The sequence below is a fragment of the Electrona antarctica genome, assembly GCF_951216825.1.
Source record: "Electrona antarctica genome assembly, chromosome: 14".
Lineage (NCBI taxonomy): Eukaryota > Metazoa > Chordata > Actinopteri > Myctophiformes > Myctophidae > Electrona > Electrona antarctica.
The window spans coordinates 42447367-42470008 of NC_136795.1; the positions used below are offsets into that span (position 1 = coordinate 42447367).

Below are 22642 nucleotides of genomic sequence, written 5' to 3' on the forward strand. Positions count from 1 at the left end.
CATTTCCAGACTAAAGTCAACTAAAGTGGACACTGGACAAAAATCCCTGCTATGTATCGACTAGTGTAACATATGCACATGTCCGGGGAGACCTCCTCTACAACACCACACTGTCCGCTAAGCAGCAGAGGTGTAAAACAAAAATTGGCACGCCATGCAGCGAGGTGAAAGGTCAAAAACATCCCATTTCCAGTTGTAGAGGAGGTCTCCACGGACATGTGCGTATGTCACACTAGTCGATACATAGCAGGGATTTTTGTCCAGTGTCCACTTTAGTTAACTTTAGTCTGGAAATGGGATATTTTTTTATGTTTCACCTCGCTGTATGGCGTGCCAATTTTTGTTTTACACCTCTGCTGCTTAGCGGACAGTGTGGTGTTGTAGAGGAGGTCTCCCCGGACATGTGCATATGTCACACTAGTCGATACATAGCAGGGATTTTTGTCCAGTGTCCACTTTAGTTGACTTTAGTCTGGAAATGGGACATTTTTTTATGTTTCACCTCGCTGTATGGCGTGCCAATTTTTGTTTTACACCTCTGCTGCTTAGCGGACAGTGTGTTGTTGTAGAGGAGGTCTCCCCGGACATGTGCATATGTCACACTAGTCGATACATAGCAGGGATTTTTGTCCAGTGTCCACTTTATTTGACTTTAGTCTGGAAATGGGACATTTTTTTATGTTTCACCTCGCTGTATGGCGTGCCAATTTTTGTTTTACACCTCTGCTGCTTAGCGGACAGTGTGGTGTTGTAGAGGAGGTCTCCCCGGACATGTGCATATGTCACACTAGTCGATACATAGCAGGGATTTTTGTCCAGTGTCCACTTTAGTTGACTTTAGTCTGGAAATGGGACATTTTTTTATGTTTCACCTCGCTGTATGGCGTGCCAATTTTTGTTTTACACCTCTGCTGCTTAGCGGACAGTGTGTTGTTGTAGAGGAGGTCTCCCCGGACATGAGCATATGTCACACTAGTCGATACATAGCAGGGATTTTTGTCCAGTGTCCACTTTAGTTAACTTTAGTCTGGAAATGGGATATTTTTTGACCTTTCACCTCGCTGTATGGCGTGCCAATTTTTGTTTTACACCTCTGCTGCTTAGCGGACAGTGTGGTGTTGTAGAGGAGGTCTCCACGGACATGTGCGTATGTCACACTAGTCGATACATAGCAGGGATTTTTGTCCAGTGTCCACTTTATAAAGTCCATGCACTCCAGTGAATAGCATTTATCCATTTAGATAACTTTTTAATTACTTATCTTTACACAGAAACATTACTTATTACTTATTTTTACACAGAAACATAATGTGTGTCCTATAGCATCGTTTAAATGCTTAATTTATAGTTTTAATGCAAATTAATCTTTTTTTCGGGTACTCTTATTTTGAAGAGATCGTCCCCCGGAAGTCTTATATTTGCTAGCTTAGATTTGCCAGAAAAACAGTGCCGTCAGTCAGCCACTACTATCCAGGCGTCTCCTCTCTCTCTCTCTCCTGTCAGAAATGCCTCTCCCAGTGCAAGTGTTTAACTTTCAGGTGAATAACAATTAATACATCTGTGTTTTCTTTTACATTTTCGGAATAAATTATATTACACAACATTTGACACCTGGGCCAATTCTTCTTCTCGCATCCTTCGCGTATTCCCCAAACTAGCTACTAGACACTACAGCCAGCTAATGCTAACAACACATTAGGCTAACATGCATGCATGTTGACAAGACAAGAATAATACGTGCTGTAATTTATTAGGAAGTGAAGTGATGCATTCTAAATGTGTTAAATCCTCCACTATAATGTTTACCAGAGAGGCTATACCAAAGAGGACAACTTTATATGGATGCATGTATCAGCTGTTGTAGCTCTGGTCGTAGAAGCAGTAGAAGGCTATGGACCAGAGCTACAGCTGTTGTAGCTAATATGTCATCAAGCAACGTAATTCAGTGAAATAGTGGCTCATGTAACATTGGACATATTGAGGTTATAAAACAGATGCACAGATACCCATGGTGGTTAGTTTGCATGATCTGTGTGTCCTTGTTTAATAATAGACTGTACTACTCTGGGATGCTACAGAAAGGTTGTTGTTTAAATCCCTTATCCAATGCTGGAAGGTTGGAACCTTAATTTCATGTTCTCTATCTAGAATAGATAATCGTCCTCCTGTCTCTTTTTGTAAACCTTCTTTGTAAAATGCTGCTAATTGTCCCAAAAGGGACCGCAAAAGATGGCTATTTGTTTCAAAAACCTTTTGTGTGTGTGTGTGTGTGTGTGTTTGATTGATTTAAATATTTATTAACAGTTTGCAGAATTACAGTACATTTCAAGCACAAACTCAATACAAAGGCTGTTAACTGTGAGTGGACGACCCAATTAAGCATTACACTTGTTTACAAGAGGGTCGTGTGTGTGTGTGTGTGTGTGTGTGTGTGTGTGTGTGTGTGTGTGTGTGTGTGTGTGTGTAACGTGTATACAGTTGTAATACAATGGCTCTGTTTAACACAATGCCCCCTCAAACTTTACTCATTTTTTCCCCCATAAATTGTTCTTATTATGTTTTGACACTTGCTTTCTTTGACAATGCAAAACGTATGTTTTCTCATGCCAATAAAACTAATTTGAATTTAATTTAATTGACACGGTGGGGAAATTAAGGCACTATGACCATTTGAATGATGCTACCTCAGTCGACTTAGGGTTCTTGCCTTAATGCCTTTGGAAATACATTATAATAGTTTGTACGGTACTAGTCATAGTCTAAAGATGCCAGACCACTGGTCTTGTCCTTAAATGGAGAATAACCATTTTAAATATCACTGTTATGGAATATGGAGAATCTTCTTGCAATTATAAACAGCCACCTGCATGGGTTAAAGTTCAGTCGCCACAACTGATTTCAGTGATTCCATGCTGTACACCCACGAAAAAAATAAAAATAGAAATACAAGCCCAGGCCACAACGCATTGCATTAGCATCATGACATGTTGAGAGCTTGTAGATCTGCTACCCTTCAAAGCATGAGCCCCAGGATTCATAAATCACTGAATCATTGTCAGTGATTTTATTTTTTAACTTTTTTGACTTAAAATAAAAAGCGATCAAAGGATTCATTTGAATTCCATATAGAAGCATGCATGTCTTCTATGGAAGCATGTTTCACACTGAAAATAGCTGATCTACAAGCTCACAATGCGCCTGTGATGCATTGAGAGCTATCGCAATAGGCAATATGCAATGTGTTCAGAAGCATCTTCCATAACACCCTAAGGGCCTATTCCTAATTTCCTACTCCAGTTTTAGGGGATAAGGTGACCACCGAAAACTACAACATGACGTCACGTCACGGCGCGTGATAAGAAACTCACTGCTCACTGCTGTATCTAGATCAGCAGGAACAATATGACTAAAACATAAGGTTACATCTTGTGTTAAAGATGGGGTGCCGTGCCCGTGATATCTTTCCCACCCTAAAACATTTGATCTCCAGGTATTATTATTATATAAGGAGGAAGATTTTTTTCAAAAAAGTGTACAGTATTTGTTAAAATGCCTTTTCATATGTGGACACGCCCACCAGTTCATTAACTATGCCTGGTTTGCCTGAGGGGTGGTGATCCACCTGAACTGAAGCCGCACCCACAGCTGTTGTATGATAAAGGGGGAGGGGTTAGGGGAAAGGATGATATTGTGATCGAAATCACTGTTTTTTTTCATTGGCACGTTTGACTGTCAAGGTTTCAGCCTCTAGGAAGAAATGATAGAAATCCTAAATACAAAGGGAAGACATCATCATTGCACATAACAACCACACCAAGGGGTCTAATGAAGTACTGTAACGCATGAAAAACATAAATCACGGCACTCCATCTTTAATTATTTAGGAAACAGTGCTGGTGTTTCACAAATCGCACATTCGGACTAGGCGGCCATACACCATTCTTCAGTTGTGAGATTTTATTTTGCTCTAATCCGTGTGTGTGCATGTGCGTGTGTGTGCGTGTCTGTCTTTTTTCAGGGGGCCGTGGAACCAATGCAGATCGACGTGGACCCCCAGGATGACCAGCAGAATGCTCCAGACGCCAACTACACCGTAGAGAACCCAACACTGGTATGGAACTGACATACTTAGCCTGGGATCAATACTATTTGTCGGTTTCTGATCCGCTCGGAGCGGAAATAACTTTACGTCATCAGGTTGCCAGAACCAATGACCGGAACCTCTGGTGCCATGCACCTCCAAAATGATTCCCATGTTTAAAATGTGTTGTCCCTGGAAGAACGTATTTTCAGATGGGGGTCGGCGGCCAATTACATATAATTCTGGGGGTCTGGGATAATGCTGTTTTATGTCCCTGTAGGACCTGGAGCAGTACGCGGCCAGCTACAGAACATAATGCTGTTTTATGTCCCTGTAGGACCTGGAGCAGTACGCGGCCAGCTACAGCGGTCTCATGAGGATGGAGAGGCTACAGTTCATCGCTGAACACTGTCCTCAGATGCGCGTCGAGGCCCTCAAGATGGCGCTGTCCTTCGTCCAGAGGACGTTCAACGTGGACGCCTACGAGGAGATCCACCGCAAGCTCACAGAGGCCAACCGGTGCTGAAGCACGCACACTTGCAGTCTCGCACGCACGCACGCAAGAATCCTCAGTTTGATTCTTGTGCTGTTCTCTGTTGCAAGCGATGATTGATAAATGCATTGATCCCTACGAGGAGACTTGGTTGTTGAAGAAGCCATCCATAGGCTATAGATGCTAGAAGTATTTACACTCATTCCAAATCTAAAAATAAGAATGGAACTGGAAATAGAATGCGTATTCAGTATATGTTGAGGAATATTCCAGAGTGCAATGCTCTACTTAAGGGGTGAAATTGTTAATCAAATAATCACCCGACATAAAATAACTATATTTGTATAATGTGCAGTGCTGTATCACAAATATAGCAAACCTATTTACATGTTTGCCCAAATGTGAATGTTTGTCTTCTTTCTGTATTATACATTGACATTTTTTGCTGTGTGTGTGTGTGTGTGTGTGTGTGTGTGTGTGTGTGTGTGTGTGTGTGTGTGTGTGTGTGTGTGTGTGTGTGTGTGTGTGTGTGTGTGTGTGTGTGTGTGTGTGTGTGTGTGTGTGTGTGTGTGTGTGTGTGTGTGTGTGTGCGCGCGCACTGGTGCGATCCCTGCTCCGCAGTGAGGTCCAGGGAGTTCCGGAGCCAGCGCCTGAAGGGGCCGCCGCGGACCCTCCTGCTCTGGACTCGGCCTGGGCCGAGTCCACCAGGAAGAAAGCTCTGCTTAAACTGGAGAAGCTGGACACCGACCTGAAGAACTACAAGGGGAACTCCATCAAGGAGAGCATTAGGTAAAGACTCATGTTCAGACTCCACCGTTAGCCGGCAACTCATGCAAAGGTAAAAAACCAAAAAACACACTTGTGTGACGTGAGGGACGCCTCACTTCTTTAATCAAACATCGTACCCTAATCAAACATTAAAAGTCCATAGACTTGCTGGGCCGTCACTTTACCCATTTCGAGCTGAGGCAGAAGATTTGAGTTAAAAACGTTCGCTCTGAAAGAATATATACTCAACGATTTGAGCTACATTTTCACTATTTCTCAATAGTTAAAGTATAACATAATGCTTAAAACACCAAAGGGGTTCCCATCCTGAAGACTCCACCGTAGGTACCTGAAGAATGACAAGGAGAACTCCATCAAAGAGACAATTAGGTAAAAACTCATGTTCAGACTCCTCAGACTCCACCGTTAGCCGGCAACTCATGCAAAGGTAAAAAACCAAAAAACACACTTGTGTGACGTGAGGGACGCCTCACTTCTTTAACCAAACATCGTACCCTAATCAAACATTAAAAGTCCATAGACTTGCTGGGCCGTGGCTCAGCGGTCCAGGCACCTTGGCCGGTAGTCCGAGTCTGGCAGTGTGCCGCAGGCTCGACTCCCGATCTCGACGGCCTTTACTGCATGTCACCCCCCCATCTCTCCCCCATTGCCAGCCTACTGTCTGTCCCTCTATACAAAATATAAAATAAAGGCGAAAGCCGCAAAAAAAAAACATTAGAAAAAGTCCATAGACTTGGCTGCCACATGAAATCACATACTCTAAACGGACATTAGAAAGTTCAATTTAAGTCTGCTGCAATGCATCCTCGTTAAAGTAGGCGGATCAAGTTAACATCCGCTTGGTCTGTACTTGGCCAAATGCGAACTTGAGAATTGGAATGGTACTTGATCAGCGACTGATGACGTATCACGAGTTTGCAAGGACTTATAGACAAGTTTGGGTATTGAGAAACAGCCTAAATGTCTCTCTGCATTAGATGTATGTGTTGATGCTGAGTGCCAAGCAGGGAGGCATTGGGTCCCATTTTTACAGTCTTTGGTATGACCCGGCCGGGGATCGAACCCCGACCTCCCAGTTTCAGGGCGGACAATTATCAATTATCAATTAAGGTCAATTTTCTAATGTAATCCTGGGCGCTACACTTTCTCTGCCAACCTGGGGGGGCAGTGGACTGACCTCATGCTTCCTTCCTTCATGCATGAGGAGTCCAAGCTGCTTCTTTTCAACTGATGGGGGAATTTCCCCGGCCGGACGTAGCGCGTGGAAGGAACACGTTATTCCGACCAGTTCCTTTCCCCTCCATCAGGCGCCCCGGCTGGCCAGGGGGAGGTAGTTTAGAGACCAGGATTACAGCATGTTTTTTGTGAGGGTACCTACCCTAGGGGACACGGGGAGAACATGCAAACTTCCACACAGAAAGGCCCTTTCGCCAATCCCGCCTCGGGTATGGGCACTAATGATGCAGAGGAGGGAACACGCCCTCAGCGCCCAGCGGGAATCGAAGCCAGGATCTTCTAGCTGTGAGGCGACAGCACTATACCGACTGTGCCACCGTGCCTCCAGGGCGGACACTCTAACCACGAAGCCACTGTCTTGTCTCTTCTCCTCCCCTTGATCTGCTCGTTCTCATTCTCTCTATGTCTCTGCTTGTCTTCCTCAGGAGAGGACATGATGACCTGGGGGACCATTACCTGGACTGTGGTGACCTCAGCAATGCTCTCAAGTGTTACTCCAGGGCCAGAGACTACTGCACCAGCGCCAAGCATGTCATCAACATGTGTCTTAACGTTATCAAGGTAGATACAAACAAATAACGTATCATTAGCATGTCATATTAGATATACTAGACCGGTGCCCGGCTGTAGAGCACCGAGTCGGTAACGGTGGAAGTTGGAGATCCATGCCCCACCCGGCTATGCAATACCCGTTGTACCCGTTCCACCCATCTGTCTGTGTCCCTTTTATGCCCATATATGGAGATTTCTGTATCTGTCTCTCTATCTCCCGTTATATGGAGTTCTGTGTCAGGCATAGAGTGTTGTGATGTAGAACAGGCCAGCTCCATATATGGAGCAGGGGCCCGGTCCAGGGCCCGGGCAGAGGCGTTTTGTGGCGGTTCTGGACAACCGTGGGTCCGACACCGGGCATGACTGCACTCCCTGTGGGGGTGTGGAACGCGTGCGTCGGTGGGGCTAGCGGTTCTCAAGTTACGTGCATTACAGCCATACAGCCGTACGTACGTACAGACGTACAGAGACATTTATTGATAAGATAAAGCATGTCATGAATGCGTCTTAATGTTATCAAACAAGTTAGTAGCCTCTGGAACCAACGGTTCTCGAGCCTCGTTGCCCCCCAGAGATCAGGAACCTATCTTCTGTTTCTGTACTAGAGTGAGGCAGCTTAGTACTGCACACATCCTCTGGACATGACGCTAGTATGTAGCAGAAACTTGACCCTCAATGCTCTGAGTGCCAAGAAGGGAGGTATTGGGCACCATTTCACAGTCTTTGGTCTGAGACGCGCCTGGGAGATTGAACCTCCCAATCTCAGAGTGTACTCTAACCACAATAATATTTGCCTCGATAACATTAACCCATTTAGACCTGAGGCCGATTCTAAAAAAAAAAAAAAAAAACATTTTCTATGTCAGTGGTGCTCAACCTTTTTCATGTCAAGGACTCCCAGAATTATATGTAATTGGCCGCGGACCCCAATCTCAGAATATGTTGTTCCTGGGACCCTCCCAGAAGCAAATATTTGAGTTAAAAACATTCGCTGTGAAAGAATATATTCAAAGATTTGTGCCACATTTTCACGTTTAAAAAAAAATAGCGGATCCACAAGCTTGTAGCGAGGCACTCGGTGCTGTGCTATGAGCTTGTAGATGTTATTTTTCAATAGCTAAAGTATAACATAATGCTTAAATCACCAAAAGGGGTTCCCGTGACTTCCCGCCCTGAATGGGTTAAGGCACATGTACTGTATTATAGTTGCGGGTGGAGGTTCCTTAAGGTAGGAGGGAGCTCTTGTATTCTGCCTGGGAGGAGATGGGGAGCCAGTCCAATGAGAGGAGCTTTGATGGGCTCGTATTCACACACTCTGACAGCGGCAGCGGAAATTAACTTCCCTCGACCCCCTGCGCTTTATGCTGGCACCGCCTCCTGTCATAATAGGCGCTCCTTGCCATAGACAATGCATGTCACTGGCCACTTTAACCCATTTTGGGTGGGAACCCCATTTGGTGTTTGAAGCATTATGTTATGCTTTAGCTATTGGAAAATAGCAGATCTACAAGCTCATAGCGCGCCACCGAGTGGCGCGCTACGAGCTTGTAGGTCTGCTATTTTTGAAAAGTCGTGAAAATGTGTCACAAATCTTTGAATATATATTTCAGAGCGAACATTTTTAACTAAAATATTGGCTTCTGAGGGGTCCCTGGAACTACATATTTTGAGATGGGGGTCCGTGGCCCAATAGAGATAATTCTGGGAGTCCTTGACATGAAAAAGGTTGAGTACCACTGACATAGAAACATAGGTTTTTCAGAAAAATGTTAGGATTTAGAAGCCTTTTTTTTTAATCGACCTCAGTCGATTCAATTGAATTGAAAGTTGTATCCGTCTGTCTCTTCCCCTCGTCTAGGTCAGCGTTTACCTCCAGAACTGGTCGCATGTCCTAAGCTACGTCAGCAAGGCAGAGTCCACTCCTGAAATAGCAGAGGTAAGAAGAAGCGCCCATTAGAAATCATTACACCACCTCCAATGGCTGTGGGAGGCATGCTGAGACGGTGTGTTGTAAAGCTGCTGTCCATAGTTGTATTAAACGTGTATAGTTTTTAGTGTCATATAATTCTTCGTCATTACTAGACACCAGCACACAAGGTATTATACACAGTATATGTCTAGTTATCACATAGTTATAATACAATCGGACATCTCTGCCTGCTGCTGGTATGTCTGGTGGTATATTTGTATGAAGTAACGCTCGTCCCAAAACGCCGCGGATCAAATCCGACGACCTCGGAACGGTCGGCCACCAGATCATTCCTAAACGTAACCTCGGTATAACTATGCCTAAACCTAGCTTTATTTCTAAACGTAACCTCAGTAAAACTATGCCCAAACCTAACCTTAAAAAGGGCATAGACCGATACCCCATGGAAAGAAAGAATGTGCACTGGACTGCTATGAACCAGGGCTGTTCTTTACAGGGCATTACATCACAGTAGGTATGATTCAGGAAGGTTTAACCTCTTAATGGGGAGCCCATTTGCTGCATGTTTTTATACTTTTATTTTGTTCTTTGCCATTGTTCTATCATTTTAACTACTTGACTGTGTTTTATTGTATTCTATTTTTGTGTCCTGCCCTGTGAAGCACTTTGAGCTGCATTTATGTATGAAAGGTGCTATATAAATAAAGTTTATTATTATTATTATTAAACCCTCTAGAGCAGTGGTTCTCAACCAGTGGTCCTTGAGGGGATTCCAGGTGGTCCCCAGCTAAATGATGGAGAGTTGGTAACCAAATGTACCCTTCTAGATCTTTAACTCTTGAGTTGTGTAAAATGAAACCAAAAGGACCGTTCCGGGTCCATTTGGTTTCATTTCAGGCTCAGAGTTTTGTTTCATTTTACGCTCAAATGGTGGTCCGCGCCTCAATTGCTGAATAAATAATGGGCCTTGATGTGAAAAGGGTTGAAAACCACTGCTCCAGAGACTTGGTAAACTGCACCTGAGTTGACTGTACTTGAACCTCTTTTCTTTTCCACCTACACCAAATCTCTTCACCAAAAATAGCCAATCTACAAGTTAACGTTGTGAGCGTAGGATGGCTATTTTTGGGTAGTCCCCCCACTGGGCCCCAGAATATAGATGCTATGGGGTTCAAGAAGTGGTTAAAATCACAGAGATGCTTGGGTACTAATTATCACCCCACACCCCCCTATAGAACTAAATAGATCTTTCTACAGGTGTTATGATTATGATATGAATGGAACACTCTTGAAGGTGTGATGTCTGTCTTCAACTGATAATGTCTCCTCCCTTTGGTCCAGCAAAGAGGGGAACGAGATAGTCAGAACCAAGCGGTCCTCACCAAACTGAAATGTGCTGCAGGTAAGACAATGTCTTTGATCATAATGCTGCGATCATATTATTATCATTACATTACGTTCAGTTTGTAACGCTAGGATCTCATTACACATTGGTTCAATTTTATCACGATGCTAGCCTAGGGTCACATTACATGATGCTTCAGTTCGGTTTGATATGATGTCTGGCGTACTGGTAGGCTGCACAATTAAAGTTAATCTTTATTGATAACGAGCACCTTATCGATCAAGCTTATCGAGCCCACTATCGAGCATTTTCTATTATTTTGTGGAAAGACGGGAGACAATCAATTCGGAACAGAGCCTGTATCTTTTACTAGGGCCTTCAAATACAGTACTATTTTCTAACATACGGAAGGCAATTGACCTTTTTACCAATACAATAATTTAATTATTTATTATTATTATTATTATTATTATTAATAATAATAATAATAATAATATGTGTACCATCACTTTAAAATCATAATTTTGTTTACCTTGACAGCGCTGGTTGGCAGGTATCAATACACTTTTAGACCGACATGTTTGTGCCAGCACGGATGATTGCATTTATTTCTTGATCGCCCTCTTGTCTTGGTAAATGGTAAAATGGTAAATGGTGCATTTATATAGCGCCTTTATCCAAGGCGCTTTACATAGATTGTGCATTACATTCACCCATTCACACACACATTCATACACTGATGGCAGCGGAAACCATGCAAGGTACCAACCAGCACATCAGGAGCAATTAGGGGTTCAGTGTCTTGCTCAAGGACACTTCGACACTAACTCTGGGGGAGCCCGGGTTCGAACTGGCGACCTTGCGGTTACCATCCGGAAACTCTACCCCTGAGCCACCGCCGCCCTCTTGATTGTTTAAACATGACGTCATGGGCCGATATCCTCGATATTTTGCGGGTATCGGTTATCGAGCTCCATCCCTTATACGGCCTCCCTTGTTTTGTTTTTTTCCCCAGGTTTGGCAGAACTGGCGTCTCGAAAGTACAAAGCAGCAGCCAAGTGCTTCCTGCTGGCCTCGTTCGACCACTGTGACTACCCAGAGGTGAGCTAGATGTCTGTTGACTAGACTCCAACCTCAGCTGCTATGAATTTTTTTAAAAATGCCTTCATTCCTAATGTCATTAAGGCACTAAATGACACCATGTCTCGTTGAAGCAGTTTTTTATGTATTAGTCAGTCACTGTTGTCCTGCTTTTTGCCATGTAAGATAATTGTGTGTAAGTGTTGTTGCTGTTTTGTTGTTACTGTTGTTTATGAGACCAAAGACAAGTTTCCACATTGTGGACAATAAATGAAACTAACTAACTAACTAATGTAAACCGAACGGACCATACCAGTGCTATTGCATGTGGGTTTTGGGTGTCCTTGACATGAAAAGGTTTGACCATCACACACACAGTACTGACAGTAATAACTGTGTGTGTGTGTGTGTGTGTGTGTGTGTGTGTGTGTGTGTGTGTGTGTGTGTGTGTGTGTGTGTGTGTGTGTGTGTGTGTGTGTGTGTGTGTGTGTGTGTGTGTGTGTGTGTGTGTGTGTGTGTGTGTGTGTGTGTGTGTGTGTGTGTGTGTGTGTGTGTGTGTGTGTGTTCGTTCTAGCTGCTGTCTGCCAGTAACGTGGCTGTTTATGGAGGCTTGTGTGCGTTGGCGACGTTTGACAGACAGGAGCTCCAGAAAAACATCATATCCAGCAGGTACAAGCATAGACATATAAATGTAGACGTCCTTTCCGCCTCTGGAGCGTAATGTGCTCAAGGGAGGGCAAAACTTTCCCGAGATTCCTTGCGAAGCACCACTGAAGCATGAGTCACAGAGTGCATGTTCGGGTCTGTAAGTCCCGGAAAAGATACGCTGTAATTGGCCAGTAATCACTTGAGTGGCAGCGTGACGTAACGTGCCTTCCACACTTCCGGCTTACTTCCTCTCCCAGTGTAAATTCTTCCGCCCCTCCTTCAACACACACCGCTCCAACGAACTGCAGTGGCCAATGAGGCATCTATTTTTTTTTAATATCTATGGGTACAAGCAGTACACCGTCATTCACTCATCACTGATTGATTGATTGATTGATTGATTACTTACAGTTCAATACAAGGTCTGCTAAGAGGATTTATAACCCAAGAAAGTCTACGGCTTGTTTCCACTGGGGTCCTTCCATGTTCAATTCATCTGAAATGACTAAATTCACATGAACCACTTGAACCCTAGCGTCCCTATTCTGGAGTGAACATTTGGCGGAAATCGCCGATCTACAAGCTCACAATACGCAACGCATTGTGAGCTTCTAGATCGGCCCATTTGTTTTAACCCATTCTGACCTGAGATCAGATTCTAAAAATGTCTTCTAAATCCTGACAGTTTTCTGAAAAAGCTATGTTCCTATGTCAGTCGTTCTTCGATTTTTCAAAAATAGCAGACCTACAAGCTCGTAGCGCGCCACTCGGTGGCGCGCTATGAGCTTGCAGATCTGCTAGTTTTCAATAGCTAAAGCATAACATAATGCTAACACCAAAAGGGGTTCCCGCCCAAAATGGGTTAAAAGGTGCCCAATGTACACCCCTCAGGGACTCGATTCCAACTTTTGCAATATTCGATTGAATACTTCATTAACAGTTTACAAAAAAGAGCAGTGGAAAGTACAGTTCAATACAAGGTCTGCTATTGGAGGATTTAAACCCAAGGAAGCATATTGGCTTGTTTCCATTGGTGTCCTTCATACTCAATTCATCAAAGGCAACACAATATAAAGGGTTTAACGCATTCAGGGCGGGAACCCCTTTGGTGTTTTAGGCATTTTGTTATACTTTAGCTATTTTTGAAATAGCAGATGCCATGTGGTGCAAATCTTTGAATATATATTCTTTCAGAGCGAACGTTTTTAACTCAAATCTGTTCTTCTGGGTCCCTGACTCCCTGGAACCACATATTTTAGGATGGGGGTCCGCAGCCAAATACAGATAATTCTGGGGGTCCTTGACATGAAAAAGGTTGAGCACCACTGACATAGAAACATAGGGTTTTCAGAAAACTGTCATGATTTAGAAGACATTTTTTAGAATCGTCCCCATGGTCAAAATGGGTTAAGTCATTAGATACGCTTTTTTGCAACACACGTGTTCAGAATGGGTTCAGAATGTGGAATTGTGTGATGTTACTAACATTGTGTGATGTTACTAACATTGTGTGATGTTACTAACATTGTGTGATGTTACTAACATTGGGGGAGTTGTGTGGGCTGTTCATGCACACCAAATGAGTGCTTACATTGTGTACTCTCTTCTCTTTTCCATCCAGCTCCTTTAAATTATTTTTAGAACTGGAGCCCCAGATCCGTGACATCATCTTTAAGTTCTACGAGTCCAAGTACGCCTCCTGTCTCAAACTGCTGGATGACATGAAGGTAGGAGGATCTGGAGCAGTGGTTCCCCAAACTTTTTCATGTCAAGGACCCCCAAATTGACACGTGTTAGCCCGCAGACCCCCATGCATAAGACAAGATTTGTATGGCTCTAGTAGTGATTCTCTTTTAACCCATTTTGACCTGAGATCAGATTCTAAAAATGTCTTCTACATCCTGACAGTTTTCTGAAAAAGCTATGTTTCTATGTCAGTCGTTCTTCGATTTTTCAAAAATAGCAGACCTACAAGCTCGTAGCGCGCCACTCGGTGGCGCGCTATGAGCTTGTAGATCTGCTATTTTTCAATAGCTAAAAAACACCAAAAGGGGTTCCCGCCCAAAATGGGTTAATTTCAAGGACATGCATTAGGCTACGGACCCCCATTTAATTGGCATTTTTATATCTGTGACCCCGATTTATATTGTAAAGTCACTGCTAACGGGTCCGTTTGGTTCCATTTGTACACTCTCAGAGTTACAGACCCATAAGGGTCCATTTGGTTCCTAACTATCATTTAGCTGGCGACCCCCTGGAGCTCCCTCAAGGACCCCTAGGGGTCCCCGGACCCCACTTTTGGAACCACTGGTATGGAGGACTCATTTCAACCTGGTAGTCCAAGAGGAAGTTCGTAGTAATAATCTGATTTGGGGTATTTTGAGTCCACCATGCACTGCCAAAAACATCCTAAAGGGTACTAATGTTATCAGACAATAGTTGTGAGATATGTTTAGATATTCTTCTTTTGAGCTATAAATATTAGAGGCCCGAGCGATATATCGGTTTGGACGATATATCTAGTTTTTGACATTGGTACCTATCGGCGTCGGCAGTTATGCAGCATGCCAATCTTGGTGTTCAAAAGTTAAAACAAATATTTCAAAAATATATCTCGTTGTGACACATTGTGAGCTTGTAGGCGTACTACATCTGCTATTTTTGAATAAAATTTGAATTGTTTAAATTAAATTAATTCTGCTTACATTTTCTCAAATTAAGTTTTGGGGCGGCATCAGACTCTTCTGGCATCGGCCAGGCTCTAGTAATAAATATCAATAGAAGTGGTCATTTGTTTTTTAGTTTTATATCGACAGCCTCTCTGTGGTGTCTCTTCCAGGACAATCTTCTGCTGGACATGTACCTGGCTCCTCATGTCAGAACCCTGTACACACAGATCAGGAACAGAGCGCTAATACAGGTGAGACCATGTCAGAACCCTGTACACACAGATCAGGAACAGAGCACTAATACAGGTGAGACCAGTCGTTGTTTCCGTCGACTGAAACTAAGACGAAAGATGTTCGTCGACTACCTTTTTTCCACTGACAAAAACTAAATGGAAACGAAATAAAAACTAAGCTATGATGACTAAAACTGAGACTAAATACACTGACAATTTCGTCAACAAATAAAAACTAGACTAAAATGTTAGGAAGGGACTAGTGGACGAGAGATCCAGTATAAGTCTTCTTCTCTTGTTGTAGCACTTTGAGATTTGCTTCAAATGTAAAGTGCGTTATAAATAAAATGTATTATTATTATTATTAAGTCATTTTACACTTGGTTGCATGCTGAAAATAGCCGATCTACAAGCTCACAACGCATTGCGCTGCGACGCGTTGTGAGCTTGTAGATCTGATAAGTGTCTGATAAGTGTCATTACGACGGCATCAAGGCCCGCCAAAATACATTTTAGTCGACTAAATCAACTGTAGATTAAAACTAGACTGACACTGAAACATTCCAGGTGACTAAATTAAGTTTTATTCCAAAGACTATAACTAAAACTAAAATAGAAATCTGCTGCCAAAAACAACACTGGGTGAGACCATGTCAGAACTCTGTATACGCAGATCAGGAACAGAGACCGTGGGAACCAGACAAAGGGGAAAATAAATAATGAAATATTGCCCGAGAGCTTTTCCACATTGAATCTGAAGGCATAACATTATAAATGTATCATGGAAATATTGTCATTAAATTCTGCTTAAAGGTTGTTACGTTTTTATAGGTTATATTTGGTTGGGGCTTACCTTCAAACGTTGCAAATCAATAAAATAAAAATCACACTCGTGTGAAGCGAGGGGCGCTCTTATCGTCATACATCGTCATACATCACATTCCGTGCGGCTAGCGACTCTCAAAAAAGAAAAAGAAATACAGCTGTTCTGTTGTAGCCTGGCTACAACAGAACAGCTGTATTTATTGCATACCGTGTCCCGATTGGCCACACCAGTTCTCTGGTATAGGAAATGGGCGTACAATTGAGCCTCTCCAGACCGCTAGTTCTGTTGATGGCCTTCTCTTTTAAAAAATGCTTGCTCAAGTCTGGGAAGTCTTGAAAAGTGTGGATTTATTGTTTTCCAGAACTGAAGCAGTAATCTGGACATTTGTAATCTGGAAGTCTGGACGTTTAGTTCATATTAATAACACATACATAAACAAACTGGCAATATGCAGCCTTTTTATGAGCCTTTTTTTAAGATTGTCCACATGTGCACTCTAGTGTTTGTTGTGATAATTGCCTGGATGATGGAAGCCTTCCACCTGGGCAGCATTTCAAATTATAAAAGGGCTGCAGGGTTTAATTGTATTGCATTTAGTGAATATATGCAATAGTTAAATTGCTCCAGAATTGGCACACCCCTACCAACATTTGCCCTAAGCCCCCCATAGACCGGAATAAAACCTGGATCACTCCTGGCCCAGAGTCAAACACTAGAGCGTTGTCCTAAATGTGCACCAAAGACACATTACCCACACTCAGTAATGGAGCTAGTGGTGAATGCCACGCACATTGTAAAGCCCTTTGGATAAAGGTACTACACACACAGTATACTGTAAATGCACCATTTACCATTTATTATAAATCCATCCATCCATCTTCAACCGATTATCCGTAGTCGCGTCGCGGGGTGCAACAGCTCCACCAGAGAGCTCCCGACTTCCCTCTTACAACATTGTGTGTGTGTGTGTGCCCGGACGGTTAGCTCAACCGTCTGGGCACATACAGTAGGCTGCTAAGCCAGCCTGACGGTTCGACTCCCGATCCCGACGGCCTTTGCCGCGTGTCATCCCCCCATCTCTCTCCCCATTTCCTGTCAGTCTACTTTCAACCTATCAATAAAGGCAGAAAAAGCCAAAAAAATATCTTTTAAAAAAAACATTGTGTGCGTGCGTGTGTGTGTGTGTGTGCGTGCGCTCAGTATTTCAGCCCCTACGCGTCAGCAGACATGTCTAAGATGGCTCAGGCCTTCAACACCACAGTGGCATCTCTGGAGGATGAGCTCACACAGCTCATCCTGGAGGGACTGGTCAACGCTCGCATCGACTCCCACAGCAAGGTACTCTTCTTTCTTTTTTTCTTTTTTTTTCCTACATTTTTATCCCACGATTTTGCAACCCATTTTTTCATCCAAGTGTCAATTATCAAATGTAATCCTGGGCACTACACTTCTTCTGCCTGGGGGGGAGCTCACAATGCGTCGCAGCGCGACACGTTGTGGGCTTGTAGATCAGCTTTTTTTAGCAAGTGTAAAATCAGTCATTACGACGGCATCAAGGCCAGCCAAAATACATTTTAGTCGACTAAATCAACTGTAGATTTAGTCGACTAATATCCTATGATATTTAGTCGACTAATACTAGACTAACACTAAAACGAATGTTTTAGTGGTGACTAAAATGTGACTAAAGCTAAATTAAAACTATTCAAGAGACTATGACTAAAACTAAAATCAAAATGTGCTGTCGAAGTCAACACTGTCGCCAGGTGACTCGTTGAGAGCTTGTAGATCTGATATAGTTTGCTATTTCAGAAATGGGGCTAGTACTACGGTAACTTGTTTTTTTGCCACCCCCATGTTCCTTTCTGAAATGACGCCTGTGGTTGTGATGCTGCTGTCAGATCCTGTATGCCCGCGACGTGGACCAGAGGAACCACACCTTTGAGAAGTCCGTCCACATGGGGAAGGAGTTCCAGAGACGAGCCAAAGCCATGATCCTCAGAGCGGCCGTGCTGCGCAACCAGATCCACGTCAAGGTCAGGAATGGGACCACGACGATCATTATAATCGTTAAACGTGATTTAAAATGTCACTCACAATAATCGTATCGCAGATATTTTAACTTATCGTGAAACCGTCCTCCGTTACATTCGCTTTAGTTGAGCTGCAAATTCAGTGCCACTTAACCCCTCTAGTCCACTAATGAAATGAAATGAAATGAAATGAAATGATTACTATATTTACCCAGGGTATCTGGGCTAAGCTGAAGAACTTGTTTCCAGCCAGGCCCTGCTCATAGAACATTTCATCGTAGTGGTTCAATGCCTTGTTCAAGGGCACTTCAGCGGTGGTAATTTTAACGTGTCGGACCGCTGATTCGAACTGGCGACCTTCCGGTATCAAGACCGCTCCGCAATCCGTTCGGCCACCGCTGCCACGACACTGGTTCTAAACGTTTTTGGCCCAGGTACCCCTTGGAGGGGATACCTCTTTCCAAGTACCCCCTTAGTCTTGCAACACCGATAAGCAAGTTACAACCTTTCATTTAGATGCCATTGCAAAACGTTTCATTCCAAGTCACAATGCATTACCACTTTTATTTAAGATGCTATCTTACAATCTTAGAATAGATCACATATATGGAGCGTGAAGCAAAGATTTGAGTTAAAAACGTTCGCTCTGAAATAATACATATTCAAACTAAGATTTGCGCCACATTTTCACGATTTTTCTAAAATAGCTCAAGTATAACATAATCCTTAAAACACCAAAAGAGGTTCCCGTCCTGAATGGGTTTTCTTTATTGATTGATTGAAATATGTATTAACAGTTTGCAGAATTACAGTACATTTCAAGCACAAACTCAATACAAAGACTGTTAACTGTGAGTGGACGACCCAATTAAGCATTACACTTGTTTACAAGAGGGTCCACCATGTTCAATTCATCAAAACATTTAGAGACGTACAAATAGACACTTCTATAAAGCCAAAGAAAGGGAGGACGTAGCGCGCGGAAGGAACACGTTATTCCAACCAGTTCCTTTCGCCTCCATCAGGCGGCCATCATAAATGTATGATGTATTACAAAAATCACACCTGTGTGAAAGGAATTTATGTTAGTGGACATTTGACATTGCTACATGAGGTACATAAGGTGGTCCCCTTATTGGCCAAGCGCTCCATGTGATTGGTTAGCCAATTTGCTCGTTTACATATGACGTAAGTTTTCCCTTCAATGGCGTTTAATGTTTTGATGTTTAATTTACATCATATTTAGCAGAATTATCAGCTCTTATCATCATACATCATCATGGATCATCTCATACTGGCCAATTCAGAATGTCTGTTGCCTGTGATTGGTTGGCTGATTTTCTCGTTTACAATATGACGTAAATTGCCCATTCAATGTCAATGGCGTTTAATGTTTTGATGTTTAAATTGCGTCATATTTAGCGGAATTCTGACATCATTTCTCCGCTCATTGTCAATGGCAAATATTGAGACGGGCGGGGACAAGATTTTGCAGACATTTGACTGGAATTCCCCTTTCATTGTCTTGAGACGTGTGGGGACAAAAGCTGTTTATAGAAGGGGCTAGCGGCCCTTAAAAATGGCCAGTGTATGACGTCAGTCATGTATGATGAAACAAATTTGGCACTGGCCTACTTGGAACGATGCAAGTTGGAAATGCATGCCCCACCCAGTTCTTATGTCTGTGTCTCTTTTAATGCCCATATATGGAATTGTTTGTCAGGCATGCCCAAATATGGAGTCTATATGCAGATGTCAGAACATCATTTTGATGTCAGAACAGGCCAGCTCCATATATGGAGATCTAGGTGAGGGCAAATTGATCAGGTGTGATCAATTGGCTAATTTGGGCCCTGTCCAGAACCTGGGCAGAGGCCTTTGTGCTGGTTCTGGACAACGGTGTTTCCGACCGACTCGAGGCCGGCCACTGCACTCCCCGTGGTGGTGTGGAACGTGTGTGTCAAATTTGAAGTCGGTGGGGCGAACGGTTCTCGGGTTACGTGGATAACAGACGTTCGTACATGTGTACAGAGACGTGGTGCATTTATAGATAGAACTTGTCATGGTCTAGAAAATGTGTTTTTTAAACTAGAGCGGTGCTCGTTGGGCACTGGCCTACTTGGAACAATACAAGTTGGAAAGGCATGCCCCACACAGATATTATGTCTGTGTCCCTTTTATGCCCATATATGGAGTTCTTTGTCAGGCATTCCCAAATATGGAGTCTATGCAGACTTCAGAATGATGTCAGAACAGGCCAGCTCTATATATGGACACTGGGCAGAGGCATGTGCAGAGCCCCGGCAGAGGCCTTTTGTGGCGCTTCTGGACAACCGTGGGTCCGACCGACTCGACACCAGGAACTGCACTCTCTGTGGTTGTGTGGAACGTGTGTGTCAAATTTGAAGTCGGTGGGGCGAACGGTTCTCGAGTTACGTGGATTACAGACGTACACACACACACACAGCGACTTGGTGCATTTGTAGTTAGATGTTCTAGTTTAATAAAAGAAAAGAAAACTTGGGAAAAAATGTAATCGCAATATAAATGGAATTGGCACCCTTAGGTATCGATGTCGCATAGAATAGAGGGTATGTGTATGCATAAAGTGAGTAGCAAAGTGAGTTTAACGTTGTTTAATGCAATCAGATAGGAATTTTCTGTTTAGAGGGAGCGACATCTGGTACCGCCCACTTCAAAACAAATATGCGTAAATATGCGTAAATTCCACCCAAGCGTGGAATGCCCTTACCCCTTCCCTCAAAAAAATGCAGATCACTTGCATCTTTTAACACAATGCCAGCACCTTAAACAAATATGAGTGCTAAAGTGCCAGCAGACATGGCAGATTTTATTCCGAAAGGTCCCCCCTTCCGTTCCCCACCAAAACCGGTAGGCATAATGTTCCATTCTTACCTCGCGCTGGTCACGCTAAAGTCTCTCTAGAAGCGTTAATATTCCAAACGAGAGGCATGCTGAAGTCAGAATTTAAGACTCCATTGCGTACCTATGCGTGTCCCTCCCTGTGTATGTCTGTCCCTGTGTCTGAGCACAGACAGCTGAAACACTTCAGCAATTCCACTGGATGGCACTGTTGTGCAGCGTCTCACACACGCACACAGGCCAGGTTGGAGGGCTTGTACAGTACATTACTACAGCACGAGTACAGTACAGCACCACTCAGTTCAGACGGGTCTGATTTTACATTTCAGTCTAATATACTATTCTATATATACTATACTATCCAAACGTTAGTGTAGGGGCGACTGTGGCTCAAGAGGTAGAGCAGGTCGTCCAATGATCCATGGGTCGGCGGTTCGAATCCCGGCTCCTCCTGTCTACATGTCGAAGTGTCCTTGGGCAAGACACTGAACCCCAAATTGCTCCCGATGTGCTGGTTGGTACCTTGCATGGCTTCCGCTGCAATCGGTGTATGAATGTGTGTGTGAATGGGTGAATGTAATGCACAATCTATGTAAAGCGCCTTGGATAAAGGCGCTATATAAATGCACCATTTACCATTTTACCATTTAGTGTCAACCCCTGGTCATAACTACAGTGAACGCACCACACAATCTGATTCCCTCTTCCCCCCCCTCTGTTCTTCTCTCCAGTCCCCACCCAGAGAGGGCGGCAACCAGGGGGAGCTGACCGCGGCCAACAACAGCCAAACCCGGATGAGCACCAATATGTGAGGAAGACCAACCAACCAGTCAGTCAGTCCTGGAACAGAACAATGTCGTGTGTCGTCCCCAACCCCCCCCCCCCGCGCCCCGACGAACGGCCTTAAAAGTACCGACCCTGTCGTTTTTTGTGTGTGCATGAAATGTTAATGAACAATGCAGGACGTTTGGTACCATTCCGTCATAGAAGAACTGGTTGTGGGTACATTTAGGCACCTCTGCTGACTACAAGCGGACTACCGTTGATCAGATCACTCTCTGCTCCGCACATTACATGTAGCCCAGCTTACAGCTGAAGATGTAAATGACGCGCAGTCTAAAGACTTTCATTTAAGATGCATCGAGCTGGCGAAACATGCAAGTGTGTGGGAAGATATGCTGCATTTGAAGCTGTAATGTTTTGGTTTTGTTTTGTTTGTTTCTTCAAGATTCACTTTATGGTCTTGTGAATATCATTGCGGTTACACAAAGAAAAAAAAATACATGTATATACAAAAGGATGTTCTGCCTCGTTGTGCTTATATTACAGTTGTGTGTATTAGTGTTGATTATACAGTACTTTTGCATTCTCTATACGCGTATGTTTAGGGGAACTGTGCCTTTTCAAAAACGCGAGGACAGCAGTCACGTGATCTTTTCGTAAAACCAAAATGTCTCCTCCTTGAATAACTTCACCTTCTCAATTCTCTTAAAGGTATAGGGTAAGTGATTTTATTTGGTTAAAATAAGCGTTATATTGTTATAGTACTCGCTATACTCTATAGTAATTTGCTATAGAGTGTTTGTTCAGCAACAGGTGTCTCCATGTCTCTCCAGCTCTTTATTAACACATTGAGAGCCCACGCAAAACTGCCCAAAAATCACTTTCACATTTTTTATAATTCAGCTGACTGGAGACACATGCTGGAACTTTTTACTTTGAAATGTTTTATAGTTTCTGAGTTATTTAATTTAAACGCCAAATGCATTCTCAATGGCGAAAACACAAACTTTGGCACCACGTATTAAAAAAAAAATCATTGTTTTGATTTTTTTGAATAAAAC

At 43.3% G+C, this 22642-nt stretch overlaps 1 protein-coding gene across 1 annotated transcript; it reads left to right on the top strand.

Annotated features, from left to right (window-relative positions):
- The first annotated feature begins 1416 nt into the window (after positions 1–1416).
- Positions 1417–22098, top strand: LOC306936163 (COP9 signalosome complex subunit 1-like). Its single transcript, XM_079519643.1, has 14 exons — positions 1417–1538; positions 4019–4111; positions 4419–4600; positions 5196–5363; positions 7025–7160; positions 9010–9087; positions 10423–10483; positions 11442–11527; positions 12081–12175; positions 13776–13881; positions 14994–15074; positions 17083–17220; positions 17784–17918; positions 21530–22098. Exons 1-14 carry the CDS (start codon positions 1506–1508, stop codon positions 21608–21610), a joined length of 1473 nt encoding a protein of 490 aa, XP_079375769.1. The 5' UTR covers positions 1417–1505; the 3' UTR covers positions 21611–22098.
- The last annotated feature ends 544 nt before the right edge of the window (positions 22099–22642 follow it).

What these genes read in the sequence shown, in the direction of transcription:
- LOC306936163 (XM_079519643.1), top strand. Translation starts at nt 1,506, where the DNA reads ATGCCTCTCCCAGTGCAAGTGTTTAACTTTCAG. An exon ending in ACCACTGTGACTACCCAGAG is followed by an intron (nt 11,528 to 12,080) that starts GTGAGCTAGATG and finishes TGTTCGTTCTAG; the next exon opens with CTGCTGTCTGCCAGTAACGT. An exon ending in GCAACCAGATCCACGTCAAG is followed by an intron (nt 17,919 to 21,529) that starts GTCAGGAATGGG and finishes TCTTCTCTCCAG; the next exon opens with TCCCCACCCAGAGAGGGCGG.